This window comes from Dipodomys spectabilis, unplaced genomic scaffold, assembly GCF_019054845.1.
Source record: "Dipodomys spectabilis isolate Male_0828 unplaced genomic scaffold, ASM1905484v1 ptg000219l, whole genome shotgun sequence".
Taxonomy (NCBI): domain Eukaryota; kingdom Metazoa; phylum Chordata; class Mammalia; order Rodentia; family Heteromyidae; genus Dipodomys; species Dipodomys spectabilis.
In genome coordinates this window covers 2,221,369-2,236,121 of record NW_024870896.1, presented here as the reverse complement: position 1 = coordinate 2,236,121, position 14,753 = coordinate 2,221,369, and the positions used below count along the sequence as shown (strand labels likewise).

At 54.4% G+C, this 14,753-nt stretch overlaps 1 protein-coding gene across 1 annotated transcript in view; it reads left to right on the top strand.

Moving 5' to 3' along the window:
- Coro2b (coronin 2B) overlaps positions 1 to 14,523 on the top strand; it is a 64,150-nt gene extending 49,627 nt beyond the window's left edge. Inside the window, exons 4-12 of the mRNA XM_042697421.1 lie at positions 4,878 to 5,027; positions 5,636 to 5,800; positions 8,698 to 8,814; positions 9,693 to 9,797; positions 10,394 to 10,490; positions 11,270 to 11,382; positions 11,595 to 11,685; positions 11,855 to 11,994; positions 13,815 to 14,523. Coding sequence (XP_042553355.1) covers positions 4,878 to 5,027; positions 5,636 to 5,800; positions 8,698 to 8,814; positions 9,693 to 9,797; positions 10,394 to 10,490; positions 11,270 to 11,382; positions 11,595 to 11,685; positions 11,855 to 11,994; positions 13,815 to 13,946 — 1,110 coding nt within the window. The 3' untranslated portion in view covers positions 13,947 to 14,523. The remainder of the gene's footprint in view (positions 1 to 4,877; positions 5,028 to 5,635; positions 5,801 to 8,697; positions 8,815 to 9,692; positions 9,798 to 10,393; positions 10,491 to 11,269; positions 11,383 to 11,594; positions 11,686 to 11,854; positions 11,995 to 13,814) is intronic.
- Positions 14,524 to 14,753: the final 230 nt, after the last annotated feature.

Below are 14,753 nucleotides of genomic sequence, written 5' to 3'. Positions count from 1 at the left end.
CAGCCAAAATGTACTCATTTAGGCCTCTAGCCCACTGGTGACCAGGAACCTCAGCCAAGGGTTAGAGGCAGGTCTAGCTTACAGCTATGTTTCTTGTGGACGTGGGATCCTGGCTGCTCCTTCTCCTCTGCCCCAAGCTCCACCCACCCAGTGGTACACAGTGTCAGCAGATTCCTCTGGCCTCTTGAAAGAGCAGGTTCCCCTTTGGAGAAGTTAGGGTACAGCCCTTGGGGTTGCTTCCTCTGTCTCCTCTTCAAGTTGCAACTCGATGGATCCTTCTCTTACCTAAGGAGAGCCTTGAGCTCTGGGACCCCAGAACAAGCTATTGAGGGTGATATGTACTCAGACAAGCATAAGGCTCTGTCTGCCCTGGTCACAGAAGCTAAGCAAGTCCCTCATGTTGCACGCAGCATGCCTAGTGCCCTCCTGCCTGCTGGGGTCCCGAAGGAGGTCAACTGCAGAATCTGGTAGAGATGACATCTCAGCTTCCTCACAGGCTGAGTGGCCAGAGGCGTGTGACCTCTCTCACTCTTGATTTTGCTCTTTCTGAAGGAGTAATAATGAGACTTGTCTGTAGTTCTATGCCTGGGGCCTCCAAAAATGCCTCTGATCTCAGCCTTGCTCCATGCCTGGCCCGGGCAGAGACACCAAAGCAATAGGAAATACGGTGCAGATGTATATGAGACCAGATTCGCCTTGACCCAGAAGCAGGGACAAAAGGAAGTTGGGGAGAGCTGGATGTGGGACAGACAGGATGTTGGCCTACAGTAAGAGAGTTAAAGGAATCCCAGAAAGAGGCCCTGCCCTGGCCAGGCTAGTCCGGGTGGGGATGCATTTGGTAGAGAAGGGGAGAAGGGGAATGCTGGGCTGCAGCCGGACCCCTGGGGAATGGCTGTTCAGTGAGAAAATGAATATGGTGGAGGCTGGGAAGGGAGGCTGGGTCAGGAAATGATGTGGGGTGCAGAACTTGGAAATGGAGCCTGGGCTTCTCAAGCTATCTGGGCAGTGGATGCTAGAAAGGGAGCCATGAGGACACTGTGGTCGCAGCCATCTTTGCCGAGGTGAGACCAGATTGCTAGCTGCAGAATGTCTGGGATCTGCATAAGCAGGGAGGGAGGGAGGGAGGGAGAGGGCAGTCCCCAGGGAGAGGGCAGCCCCCAGGGGAGGGTGTGGCCGAGAGGAAGGAAAGGGAAAGCCAGGCTCAGGGCAGGAGGTGGGGTGTTCTGGCTAGAGGTGCTGATCCAGAGAGAGGAGATTAAGGCTGGCTCAGAGAGAAGCTAAGCTCTCCCCACACCTGCCAGGCCAGCTGCTCCAGAAGCCTGGCCCAAAGCCCCACCGGAGCCTCAGGTGTCTGCCCCCACCCCTGCCCCAGAGGGGCCCAGGGCCTTGGCAATGAAGCCAGCAGTCCCCAAGGCTGGAACCCAGCTGTTGTGCAAAGGGCACCCTGAAGGTGAAGTCACATAGAGAGTGAGTTAGGGCAGCCCTGGTTATACAGAGCGGGGGGAACTGAGGGTCTGAGCCATAGTGCCTGTCCAGATTCCTCACCTGGTACTTATACCACAGTGCTCCAATTGGGAGGATGGAGCCTAGGAGACAGTTGGGGAGGGGGGGGGGGCTTTACTGGCCTCTCTGCCCTCAACTAAGGGCCTTGAGGTCCATGCCTCCAGGACTCCCTCCCTGGACACAGTCCAGCTTCCCGAATGGTAACACACATTGTCTAGAAGCAGATGCACCAGGCACAGTGCCCCAAACCTGGGCTGGGAACACAGAGCGAACCCTCCCCCTTCTGCTCCCCCCCGCCCAGTCCCTGCCCAGCACTGAACCTGCTAGTCCTTCAGAATTGCAGAGGACACCGAGGTGGCCTTCCTCCCCATCACCCCCACCCTGTGACATTATCGGGGAGGGGGGGGCGTGGATCTGTTGAGGGTCCACCTCCACAGGGTCCAGCTTGCCTGAGCCCCTTTCCCCAGGGCCCGGAGGGCGGAGGGCTACATGGGGTTGTAAGTCTCCCTGGCGTGTGGCAGAGTCCAACCCTTCCCACCCAGATGATGTCACCTATTGTTGCTGGGCTGCGCTTTTTATAGCTTCTGCCGCAGCCAGGGAGAGCAGCCGGCAGCAGGCAGGCACGGGAAGGGAGCCATCTCTTTCCAAGCCTCGTGCTCCAAGTCTTGGGGGTGGGGGTGGGGGAGGGAGGGCAGTAACCAGAGGGGGGCAGGGGTGCAGAGAGAAAGCTCACACACCTAGGAGAAAGGAAGGAGGCCGCTGTCTGGGCAGACCAAGCGCAGCATGGTTCTTGTGCCTTCAAGTCGAGCTCTTCCCCCAGAGAGATACAGCTCTTCTCTGAAGATCTGGGTAGTACATTGGTTCTGCTTGAAGCTGCCCTGTCCTGTCCCACCCCATAGCTGGAGAAACAGCATTTCTCACCCATCAGATTTGGGGAGAGAATAAGATTGTATGTGTGTGTGCGTATGTATTCACAGTGCCAAGGTTCCAGGCAAATGATCCACCAATGAGGTAAGCTCCCAGCCTTTCAGCATTTGAAAAGGTGAGCCACACATAACCCCTGTCCTTCAAAACCACACACTAGGGTGAGGATCATCACAGAATGAGCTGGAATCCTCAAAGAGAAATGGGCAGAGCCCAGGGTCAAGTTCATCTTGGGATAGTTAGACAACAGATATCTCTCTGGCCATTTATGAAGATAAAGTAGCCAGGCACCGATGGCTCACAGGTGTAATCCTAGCTACTCAGGAGGCTGGTGAGGTTCAAAGCCAGTTTGGGCAGAAAAGTTTGTGAGACTCTTCTCTCCAATTGGTGAGCAAAATTTTAGTCCAAGGTGGAGCTGTGGCTCAAGTGGTAGAGTGATGGCCTTCAGCAAATAAGCTCAGGGACAGTGCCCAGGCCCTGAGTTCAAGGCCCTTGACCAGCACAGAGATAGATAGATAGATAGATAGATAGATAGATAGATAGATAGATAGATAGATAGATAGATAGATAGATAGATAGATAGATAGAGATCATAGATAGATGCGTAGATATGTACGTAGGTGATAGATAAATCATTGACATACTAGAATCTGCCTTTCTCACCCCAGACTCCCAGTTGATGGTTATATGAGCTTTGGGGGTCTTTTAGGGACACAAGTAAGGGAAATACTCATTTCTGTGATCTTTGATCAGGAAGTTCATCAGAAGGTCTCCCTTCAGACACCCCAATTCCCAGCCAGGCTCCCCAGGCCTGGCTTTGCCTTTGCCTTCTGTATTATCTTCTCCACCATCATTCTAGCCTTTGGGATTCCAATCAAATGGCTACCACGACATATAAATAGTAGGTATGCTATTGTTCCCCTAAAAGTGTTTATTTTTATGTGCATTGCTTCCCTAATATTGATCACTTGTTGAGTTTCTTTTTGAGTTTTCTGTTTATGCTCTAATAAACACCTTCATGCCTAGAGACCTTCTTGTATTGTATTTGTTTGATTGTTTTTGTGCCATTACCAGAGTTTGAACCCAGGGCCTCAAGCTTTGCTCAGTTTCTTGCTTACAGTTGATGCTCTTCCGCTTAGACCATGCCTCCAGTGCAGGCTTTTTTTGCTAGAGATGGAGTCTTGCACACTTTTCTGCCTGGACTGGCTTTGAACTGTCATTCTCAAATCTCTGCCTCCCCCGTAGCTAGGATTATGGGCCTGAGCCACCTGCACCTAGCCTCTTAGATTGAATTTTAAGAGTTGAATTATTGTCTGAAGGTATCGCTCAAGAAGTAGAGGCCTGCCTAGCAATCCTGAGGCCCTGAGTTCAAATCTCAGCATTGCCAAAAAAACAAAACAAAAAGGAAAGAGAAGCTGGCTTTTTCTTTTTTCTTTTTTCCAGTTGGCTATTTTAGTAGATTGTAAATAGTATCACCAAGCTATTTTTTTTCCTGTTTTCTTATCACTAACAAGGGTGGAATTCTGTGTTTCGAGAAGGTGGTCTTACAGGTGTTTGAAGTTGTAGTCATCTGTACTTTGCCCTCTCCACCTTGTTGGACTCTAATAAATAGAATTAATGATGATAATAACAGACTTATAACTCTATTCTGATTTTACGCTGCCAGTATGCCAGGCAGATCAAGCATCTCCCTTTCCCCAGATGGCATAGCGGAGACTGCAGATTGACTGGCTTGAGTTCCAGACCCCCCATCCCTGGTGAATGTCCTAAAGGGGTCCCTGACTACAGAGACGGCCCGGTGCCCGCTCGGGGCCTCACTGCTTCCCGCGTGTCCCCCACCTCCTCTTGTTACGTCATCCTGCTCTGCTGCCTTGTCTGCATCACAAGAAGAAAATAGCAGCTCTGTCCAGGCCCTCTCTGGTCTTTCCACTCAGGCCCAGCCTCCTACTGAAGTCTGCCCCTGAGTCTGGCATCTCTTGGCCACCTCCTGAATGCACCTCTCTCCTTCAGCCCGGGTGTCAAAGACAGAGTGAGGGACATGGTCATGGGTCATGGTGTGGAGGGTGGGGTGGGGGAGTACACAGGAGAGCAGGCAGAAGGCAGATTCTTAGGAGGGCATGGAGGGAAAGAGAAGGTGGGCTTTTCAATTAGACGCTAGCTAAAATCCCTTGTGCTGTCCTCACAATGGTCCCAAGCCTGGCTTGCCCACAGTAGCACCAGCATCCTTGAAGCCATACTCTTAGCTTGCTTGTGGTGACATCATTTAGAGAAGCCAAAGGAAACAGCCCACCACCCCTTCACCACCATACCCCAGGCAGCTCAGCCTCCCACCCGGATTAGAGCCTGCCACACCCAACCAGTTGAGGAAAACCTGGTGTCCTGGGGAAGCAGGGCCTTTCACAGCGCCTCCTGCTGGTGTTACCCGGCCACAGCCCTGCATTCCCTTGCAGGTACGGATCTGGGAGATCCCGGAGGGCGGCCTGAAGCGGAACATGACCGTGGCGCGGCTGGAACTTCATGGGCACAGCCGGCGCGTGGGGCTGGTGGAGTGGCACCCCACCACCAACAACATCCTATTCAGTGCTGGCTATGACTACAAGGTGCGTTGCCACTGGGATGGGGTGCTGGGATGCTGGCAGGGGTGGAAGGGAGAGAGCAGAGATACCTAGGGGTGTCAGAAGCCCACTTCCCAGCAAGGGACTGCTCTGGTCTCCATCTCTTGCACATACCCGAGCAGGTACCCCATGCACCCTGGTAGCTGGTGACATCGTCCCTGCCTTCTCCGATGGTTGATGGGCTGGGAGAGAATGCCCACTCCCTGCCTATAGCCCCCATGTGACCACTTCTTAGCCAACAGTTGGCCACTACTCACCTGATCACAAGAGTGTGGAGCCCTGGCCCCTCTGCCCCATGCCAAGCCCTCTAAAAAGGTGTCACAACCTGGGACCTGGCAAGTGACATTTCCTCTCCTTGCTGGTTGCAGAAGCTGAGAACCAGGCTGGGCCTAGGACCTTGGATAAGGCATCTTCTAGGGCTTGAGAAATGGGATGTATCAGTCTTTCTCCATAGAACCCAATAGTGTCATTCAGCACCACAGCACATAGCCCTACGTGAGGCTTTTCTCCTAGACTGTCAGTGTGGCTAGAAGACAGACTCCTAAGACAGCAGCTGACCCCATTCCCCCGTTCCCACATGCCTGCTTTTGCAGGTCCTCATCTGGAACCTGGATGTGGGTGAGCCGGTGAAGATGATTGACTGCCACACGGATGTGGTCCTGTGCATGTCCTTCAACACGGACGGCAGCCTGCTCACCACCACATGCAAGGACAAGAAGCTGCGTGTGATCGAGCCCCGCTCTGGCCGCGTTCTACAGGTGGAGCCCTAGAGTGTTGAAGGTGGAAGGGAGGAGGAAAATGGGGCCCAGGATTCAGCTTGGAGCCACGCCTGGAAGAAAAGGCTGTGCCTGGACCTCCATCTGTGAATCTGTCCTGAAGGCTGGTGCCTGTCCGCTCTAGGCCTTTCCAAGTCCATGGGAGCCCTGCTTCGTACTAAGGGGAGAGGGACCCTAGGACCCTTTCCTGCCCCTGGTACAATGGCCTCCAAATGGGATTCTTGTGGCCTACCCTGGAGACTCCATCAGACCCCAATCCCCAGGCATTAACTGTGCCCCATCATGGGCACGGGACGGGGAGGGTGGGCAGGGGACTGGACACGCCCCAGCCACTGGTGTGTAATAGGCTGGGGGAGTGAGTTGGGGTGCTGTCCCCACAGACAGCCTCAAGTGGGGACTTAGTGTGGACTGATCTCCATTTGGGTCTGAGTCTCCCGAGTGTGAGGAAGAATTGCATTCCATTTGGTAATAACCAGTGAGCATTTGTGTTTTAGACATTTTATCATAGTATTTAATGCATGCATATATTGTACTTTGACTCCTCTATTGCTGTTTCTCTTTCATTTTCCCCCTTCTTCCCTCCTCTCTTTTCTTTGCCTTTTTTTTTTTTTCCTTCTGGTCATGGGGCTTGAACTTTGGGCCTGGGCACTGTCCCTCAGCTCTTCAGCTCAAGGCTAGTGTTCTACCACTTTGAGCCACAGCGCCACTTCTGGTTTTCTGGTGGTCAATTGGAGATAAGAGTTGCACAGACTTTCCTGCCTGGACTGGCTTTGAACCATGATCCTCAGCTCTCAGCCTCCTGAGTAGCTAGGATTACAGGCGTGAACCACTGGCACCCAGCTTTTTCTTTTCTTTTTGTAATAGTTTTTACTGGGTTTCATTATGCCATCTTTATACACAGACAAGATAGACTCAAGCATCATTCGCCTCTAAGCATTCTTTCTCCTTCTTATCTCTGTTCCCTCTGCCACCTTTCTCCACCAGACTGCCCTACAATTATGTGTAGGTGCACACACGCGTGTGCATGCACACACACACGCACACACACACACATTCACACACACGGCTTAGCTTCTTGCAAGTTTGAGAAAAACCTGCTCTTTATCTTTCTGAACCTGGCTTATTTTGCCTTAAGGTAGGTGGCTGATCATCCTCAGTTCCCTCTGTGTTCTTGCAAATGTCATAATTTCGTTCTTCTTTGCTGCTAATCTGCCGTGTGTAGACACCGCAGAGTCTCAGGTAGGACTCAGGAACCGTGCAGACCACACGCAATACAAGACTCCTGGCTGTTTCAGTTCCACAGTTGAGCTTGGCTTCTGTTTCTGAGAGGTTCTGTTCAGAAGGCACCGGGTTACAACACAGAGAGGCCAGGAGAGCAGTAAGGGTCCCCCATGATGAGACTCTCCATGATGAGTGTCCCTGTGACAAGGGTCCCCATGATGTGTCTCTGTGATGAGGACACTGGGATGGAATTCAGACAAGCACTGCCACCATTGGCCTTTCTCAACAACCTTGAACATTCACATCTTGTAATGGATGTTGGCACCACTTCCTCCCAGTCAATGTTCCTTGAGCACCTACATTTGCCAGTCATGAGGCTAGGTGGAAAAGGAAATGTGCATGGAATTTGGGGGTTGTCTGCTGCTCAAGAAAGTATCTGAGGGGGCTGGGAAGGTGGCTCAGTGGTAGAGTGCTTGCCTTGCATGCACGAGGCCCTGGGTTCAATTCCTCAGCACCACATAAGCAGAAAAAGCTGGAAGTGGTGCTGTGGCTCAAGTGGTAGAGTGCTAACCTTGAGCTGAAGAGCTGAAGGATAGTGCCCAGGCCCAGAGTTCAGGCACCATGACTGGCAAAAAAAAAAAAGAAAGTACCTGAGCCGGGTGCCAGTGGCTCATGCCTGTAATCCTAGCTACTCAGGAGGCTGATATCTGAGGATCATGGTTCAAAGCCAGCCTGGGCAGGAAAGTCTGTGAGAATCTCATCTCTAATAAACCACTAGAAAACTGGAAGTGGTGCTGTGGCTCAAGCAGTAGAGTGCTCACCTTGAGCTGAAGAGCACAGGGACAGCACCCAAGCCCAGTGTTCAAGTCCCACAACTGATAAAAAAGAAAGGAAGAAAGAAAGAAAAAAAAGAAAAAGGAAGGAAGAAAGAAAGAAAGAGAACCTGAGCCTAGTGTATTAATCTTTGAAGATGCCTGGACCATTACTACAAATGACAGAATAATCTTAGTTGCTGATGTGAACACTGATGGACACTTCCTAGGGCCTTGTTGTATGGCTGTCACCATCAGCCCTCAGGACAGCCTTGTTTGTGGACACACTGCCCGCTCCTTTCTTGTGTGAGAATACCCAGCCATGGAGAGGCTGAGATTCAAAGCCCCCAGTCTCAGAGGGAGCTAGAATCGAACCCAGATCCCACAGTGCTTTAGAAAGGATGGTGGAGAGTGGAGAAGTGGGGCTGGGAATGTGGCTTCGTGGTAGAGTACTCACTCAGCATGCATGAAGCCCTGGGTTCCATTCCTCAGTACCACGTAAACAGCAAGGCTGGAAATGGTGCTTTGGCAAGTGGTAGAGTGCTTGCCTTGAGCAAAAGAAGCTCAGGGACAGCCCAGGCCCTGAGTTCAAGACCCAGGATTGAAGGAGGAGAGCGAGAGGGAGGGAGGGGGAAGAGGTGATGTTCTAGCTCACAGATGAGGACCTCCATGTGACAAGGACACTGGTGATGGCATTTGGGGACCAGGACACTGGTGGCAGCATTTGGGGACCACCTGCCGGATCTTTTCCCTGGCCTCTTGGGATCCAGATGCAGACACTCAGTCCAGCTCAGGGCAGTACTCAAGTGCTGGGGCCCTGGCTCACCCACACTGTCTGTCCCCCAGGAGGCAAACTGCAAGAACCACAGGGTGAACAGAGTGGTCTTCCTGGGAAACATGAAGCGGCTGCTCACCACAGGGGTCTCCAGGTGGAACACCAGGCAGATCGCCCTCTGGGACCAGGTCAGCTCTGGGGAGGCCGTAGTGGGCAGGGAACGGCAGGCAGGGAGAGGGAGAGGACCAGAAGGGAGAAGGAGAGGGTGGGCAGCGTAGATCTGAGCTTGGGCAGTGGGCAGGGGGTGGGCAGGGGTGTCTCTTTCCCAGATGAGTCTGTAGTCTGGGTCCCTAGGCCTCTGCTCTGGTTAGAGGGTCACAAGACATCAGCAAAGGAGAGGGCGGAAGGAGGCACCTGGGATGCTGGTCCGATGGACTGAGAAGTGGTTCCTGAGGGCCCTGGCCCTGCTCTGGCCTTGTGCTGAGAGGGGACCAGGCAGGCATCCAGGCCAGACCCCGCTGTGGTCACAGCCTGCCCCGACACAGGCACGCACTGCCTGCCGGAGCTCCAACTAAAGCGGGATAAGGGGCCTGCTCAGGCCAGGCCAGCCTCAGGCCCCTCTTTGGGGGAGGAAGGGGCGGGGGTGGGGGGATCCCACCCTCTTCCCCAGACCCAGGCTGGGCACTTTCACAAGGAGTGGGGTATTGGAGCAGAGCTTGGCTCCTCTGTCCCTATACTACAGTGTTTGCATGCATCTGCTCCAACTCCGGCCCCCAACAGGCCTGGCCACCTCTGGGAAGTGGGGGGGGGGGGAGTCCCAGGTGTCCATGAGCAGGAACCTCCCTGTCCTCTCCCCAACCCTCACCCAGAGCAGCAGCATGGCAGGGCCCTGTAGGTCAGAGGCCAGTGTGGGAAGCAGATGGGATTTCTGTGTGACCGGAGGGGAGGCCCAGCTCCTCCCTCCAAGACCTCTGTGATTGGAAGTTGTAGGTGGGCCTTGCTGGGGTTTGCAAGGCGACCTGCAGGTCCTCCTGGGCACTGGCTGAGCCCTCCACCCACCCCACAGGAGGACCTCTCCATGCCGCTGATTGAGGAGGAGATCGATGGGCTCTCCGGCCTCCTGTTCCCCTTCTATGATGCTGACACCCACATGCTCTACCTTGCTGGAAAGGTAGTAGAAGGTGGGGGAGGGACCAAGGAACCAGAGGAGACCCCTGCCTCCCCCACCCCACTTCTCTCCCCAGCCATGAACCGACCCAGGGCTCTGGGTCTCCCCCATCCCCCATCTGTCCCTACTTTCAAGTCTGATGTTGGTTCTTACTAAAGTGTGAGTGACAGAATTTACTAAATGGCAAGGTGGGGCGGGACTGACACGGAAACAAAAGATCTGAGCCTCAAGTGCAGTGACTTCTGATGGAATTCGAGACACCTGCGAGGAGATCTTCGGTGGAAAAGACCATCACATCACAAGTTCATGTGCACCTGTGTGCATGCACATTCGATGGTGCACCTGCATGTGTGGATGCACATGCCTATGTCTGTGCATGCACACAGGCACTGACCGCACCCCACCCCACCCCCACCCCACTAGAAAGACCCCTGTTCTGGAATCTCAAGGGAGCTAAGTGGTACCTGGTCTTCCTGGTCTCCGAGCATCGCAGCTCTTCTGACTCCCTGATGCCAGACCTCCCTCTGCCTTGAATCCCCCCCTCTGCCCCACCCTCCCCTCTGCCCCCACTCTTCTTACCTCCTCCCTCTGGTCCCCAGGGCGATGGGAACATCCGCTATTACGAGCTCAGCACGGAGAAGCCCTATCTGAGTTACCTCATGGAGTTCCGCTCCCCGGCCCCCCAGAAAGGCCTAGGTAAGGGCCAGAGACCATGCAGCCTCTCCACACAGGGCAGGAAGCCAGTCCTCTCTAAATGGCAAGGTGATGGTTGGGGGGGAGGGGGGAAGGAGACACAGAGTCATGGCTAGATGATGAGCCTTCCAGGCGCCACCCCTGACTCTTAACACCCACTTTGATGCTTCCTGTCACCCCACCATCCTTGGGCCACTGCCATCCTGTCCAGCTGTGGCCTGGAGCCGAAGGGGAGACCTAGCCCCAGTCTGGCTGACACAGTGAGAGTCAGGTCATTATCTAAAGTTCAAAGGCCAATTCTCTCATACTGGAGATTGAACTCACTTGAGCCGTGCCTCCAGCCCTTCTTCCTGTTGGTTATTTGTGAAGTGGGAACAGCTTGGGCTGCCATCTTCCGATGTGTTATATGTTAGCCTTCCCCACGCTGCTCACGGTAACAGGCACACACCCCTGGACCCAGCCATTGTGTGACCCCAGACCTGGTTACCCACCAGGTCCAGCCATTGTGTGTCCCCGGATCTGGTTGGTTGGGATGGAGTCTCTTGAACTTTTATGCTCAGACTGTCCTTAAACAGTGATGCACGACCTCTGCCTCCCAACGAGCTGGGATTACAGGCATGCACCATCAGGCACACCTGAACAGGCCCATCTCTAAAGCACACAGTAGTGAAGCTGTCGTGGTGATGGCCCACAGGCTGCCCTGCCTGGGGTCGCCCAGAAGTGGGCACCAGCATTGACAAGGTAAGGCAGGGACCCCCACAGAACCACGCACCTTTCCGCAGGGGTCATGCCCAAACACGGGCTGGATGTGTCAGCCTGTGAGGTGTTCCGTTTCTACAAACTGGTGACTCTGAAGGGCCTGATTGAGCCCATCTCCATGATTGTGCCCAGGAGGGTGAGTAGGGTTGGCCGGGCTTCGTAGAGCCCAGGAGGGTAAGGAAGGTGAGGAGGGGTGTGGATGAGGTCCTGGTTCACCCTGGAGGAGAGATGTATGAAGCTCACGTTCACGGTGAGCTTCATACACGCAGGGGTGAGGACACTAGGAGCTGGGAAGCGGGCAGAGTGGAGGGAGCTCTGCCATCCCTTCTTCCTTCCCCTCCCCTGCAGTCGGATTCCTACCAGGAGGACATTTACCCCATGACGCCAGGCACGGAGCCAGCTTTGACCCCAGATGAATGGCTGGGAGGCATGAACCGAGGTATGGCCGTGGATATGGGATCGGGCAAGAAGCCACAGGCCTCCCCTCCCGGCCAGCCTGACTGGTTTCCCTGGCATTACCTGGAGAACATGCCCTCCCTCAGCAGCTGGGACCCCCTCAGGGTGCAGCAGACACCCCATTGTTCAGCCTCCCCTGCCTCCCTCTGCAGACCCTGTGTTGATGTCTTTGAAAGAAGGCTACAAGAAGTCCTCAAAAGTGGTGTTCAAGGCTCCCATCAGAGACAAGAAGAGCGTCGTGGTGAACGGAATAGATTTACTAGAGAATGTCCCACCCAGGACAGAGAACGAGGTGAGGGCATGTAAGTTATTTCCTCCTGGGCCCTTACATCTCAGTTATGGCTACAGCCTGCAAACTAGCTCCAAATCCAAGGCATTTTTCTTTCTGTAATGAAGACCATACATAGCTTGCTGTTGCCTCTATTGGCTGGGATGCCAGGAAGATCCGCCCCTTCCTGAGTAACGCCCAGTGCTGGGCATCTCCCCTTATCCACTCACCGGTACCTTGGGAGACCAGCCTGGCCCTGGGCATCATGGCATGGCCTTCTTTCCAGCATGGGGACACACTTCTGTCTGGCTACTTGTGCAAACAAACCTCTTGGTACCACTCAGAATGGGAGGGAGTAAAGCTGGTATCCGGGCAGCTGGTGCCAGGCCTTGTCCACACCCCACCCAGGGCAGCTCTGTCCATCTGTACCCCAGGCCCAGGTCCCAGCACAACTCATTTCATCCAGGAGTCATCCGGGGCCTGCTTTGTGGCAAGCACTGTGCCCAAGCAGGCAGGAACAATGATACTGATGAGACTAAACAAGGTCCCTTTCCAACTCATTGGAAAATGGGGACAGGAAATACTGTGGGCATCAGAGATGGCCACCAGTGCCAAGCTTGCGTCCTGCTGTCGCTGAGTGCCCGGAGGAGGCGACCACCTTGGCTGTCTGTCCACGTGTGCAAGATCACCCCAAGACTTAATAACGTTTACAGCCTCACAGATTCTGTGGTGCCTGCGGCTTGGGTTTCTCAGGAGGCTGCAGTTTGCTCCAGCAGTGGGGCTGCCATCTCTCGGGGGGCCATCTTAAAAGACAGCCTGTGCCACAGGATCAGAGGAAAACCAGACCAGCATTGAGCTGGAGGATCTTAGAATTGTAAAGGAGATATTGACAGGCAACCTGATACTTGCCATGAAACACGTTCTGTGCCATTGGCGGGAAGGGGAACAGGGTTCTAGGGGTGGATAGTCAGGAGTTTGCGTCAAAATAATCCCCAAGTGGTGGGAAGCAAAGGTGAAGCAAGAAGATTCACAGGTTTCCAGGTGTGCATTCCTATAATCCCAGCACTTAGGACGCTGAGGCAGGAGAATCTCGCCTGAGTTACATGGCGAGACCCTGTCTCAGACAAACAAATAATGATAGCATTTTTAACGCGAATGGCGACATGATGTAACATACATAACCTTTTCTGGTTATCAAAATGTTTGTTGGGAAAACATAATACTTGCCCCTAGAGAAACAACTGTACCCTAGGTAAACACAGCAGGGCCTAGACGTCATTCCCAGGCTGGGCCTGGAGAAGCAGGGTTGGGTACTGGGCTGTGACCGGCCTGTAGGATGCAGAGCTGAGAACAGGAGTTCTCTGACAGGACCATTCACCTGCCATGATCCCCATACACCAAAAGGAAGAAATGGGCTCAGAGCTGGCAGCCCCCACCTTCGCATGCTGATGCCCCTCTCCCAGCACTTGCTTTACTTAGCTGTCATTCATTCATTCATCCATTCATTGGTTCATTCATCGTTGTGTGTATTACTTGTCCCGAGGGTTTTCCGTGGTATTGTAGACAGGCGTGTATTACATTTGGATCAGAATTACCTCTAGCACTGCTTTCTTGCTCCATTCCCCAGTTTAGAAAGGATGGTAAAGAAAAGCATTAGATCTGGGCCTATAGAAGGGTGAGCAGCCTGGGTTGTTTGGAAAGCTGGGCTGCGGCGTTGTGGGACTTGTGCCCGCCGGATTTGTGTTGGATGAGCCTGGAGGGGAGTGGGCAGGGGCGCTGGGCAGGCGGACAGAAGCACCACCTCACCTGCATCCCTGGCCTCCTGGCCACTTCTTGTTCCCTAGCTGCTCAGAATGTTCTTCCGGCAGCAGGATGAGATCCGGAGGCTGAAAGAGGAGCTAGCCCAGAAAGACATCCGCCTTCGGCAGCTCCAGCTAGAACTGAACAACCTGCGCAACAGCCCCAAGAACTGCTAGCCCCGCCCACCCCAGGACCGGCTAGCTCCCACCCCGCCCCACCTCCGGGATGTGCCAGGGAACTGCTAGCCCCCTTTCTCCCCGGCCACACTCCAGGAACCGCTAGCCATGCCTGGGCCTTGTGGAAGCCATCTTGATCTCCGTTGTTTCTACTCTTCCCTAACTGCCTCTTCTCCGGTGACCCCGGGGACAGAGCCCCGGCTGGAACTGGGGGCCGCCCTGAGCATCTGCCTGCCACTGACCTCCTGAACTCATACCAATCCTGTCCCTGCTGGCAGCCCCACCCCCTCCTGCTACCCAGCAGTCAGACTCCTGGGGGGACCTCCATGGACAGGGAGCAGGACCCGGCTGGACTTAAGATGTCAAACTTCTTCCCTGCAGAGGGGCTGCTAAGACCTGCTGCACTGGGCCTGTTGCTCAGCTCTTCCTAGAAGCAAAGGACAGACTGTGGGCTGGACTTCCCAGCCCCTTCCACCTGCACCTGAGTTGCTCAAGGGCAGCGAGCAGCCCTGCTCCCCTCTGCCCCTCCCCCTGCAGCCCCTCTCCCCTCCATCCTTCCCCCTGCCCTTGTCTTCAGGGAAGAAGAGGGGATTCTGGAGGCCCCGTGATCCCTGCTTTGTAAGCCAGGCAGGGGTGGGGACCTGTGTCCCATTTGTCAGCTGATAGGACTGAGGTCACCCAGGAGAAACACCTCTCCTGGTCACCTGAGGGGAGGTGGGGGTGGGGGGAGTCACCCAGAGGTCCAAGACTTGGGGTCTGAGCTCCGAAGCTCTCCTCACTGCATCGAAGCCAATACCTGCGTGGGCA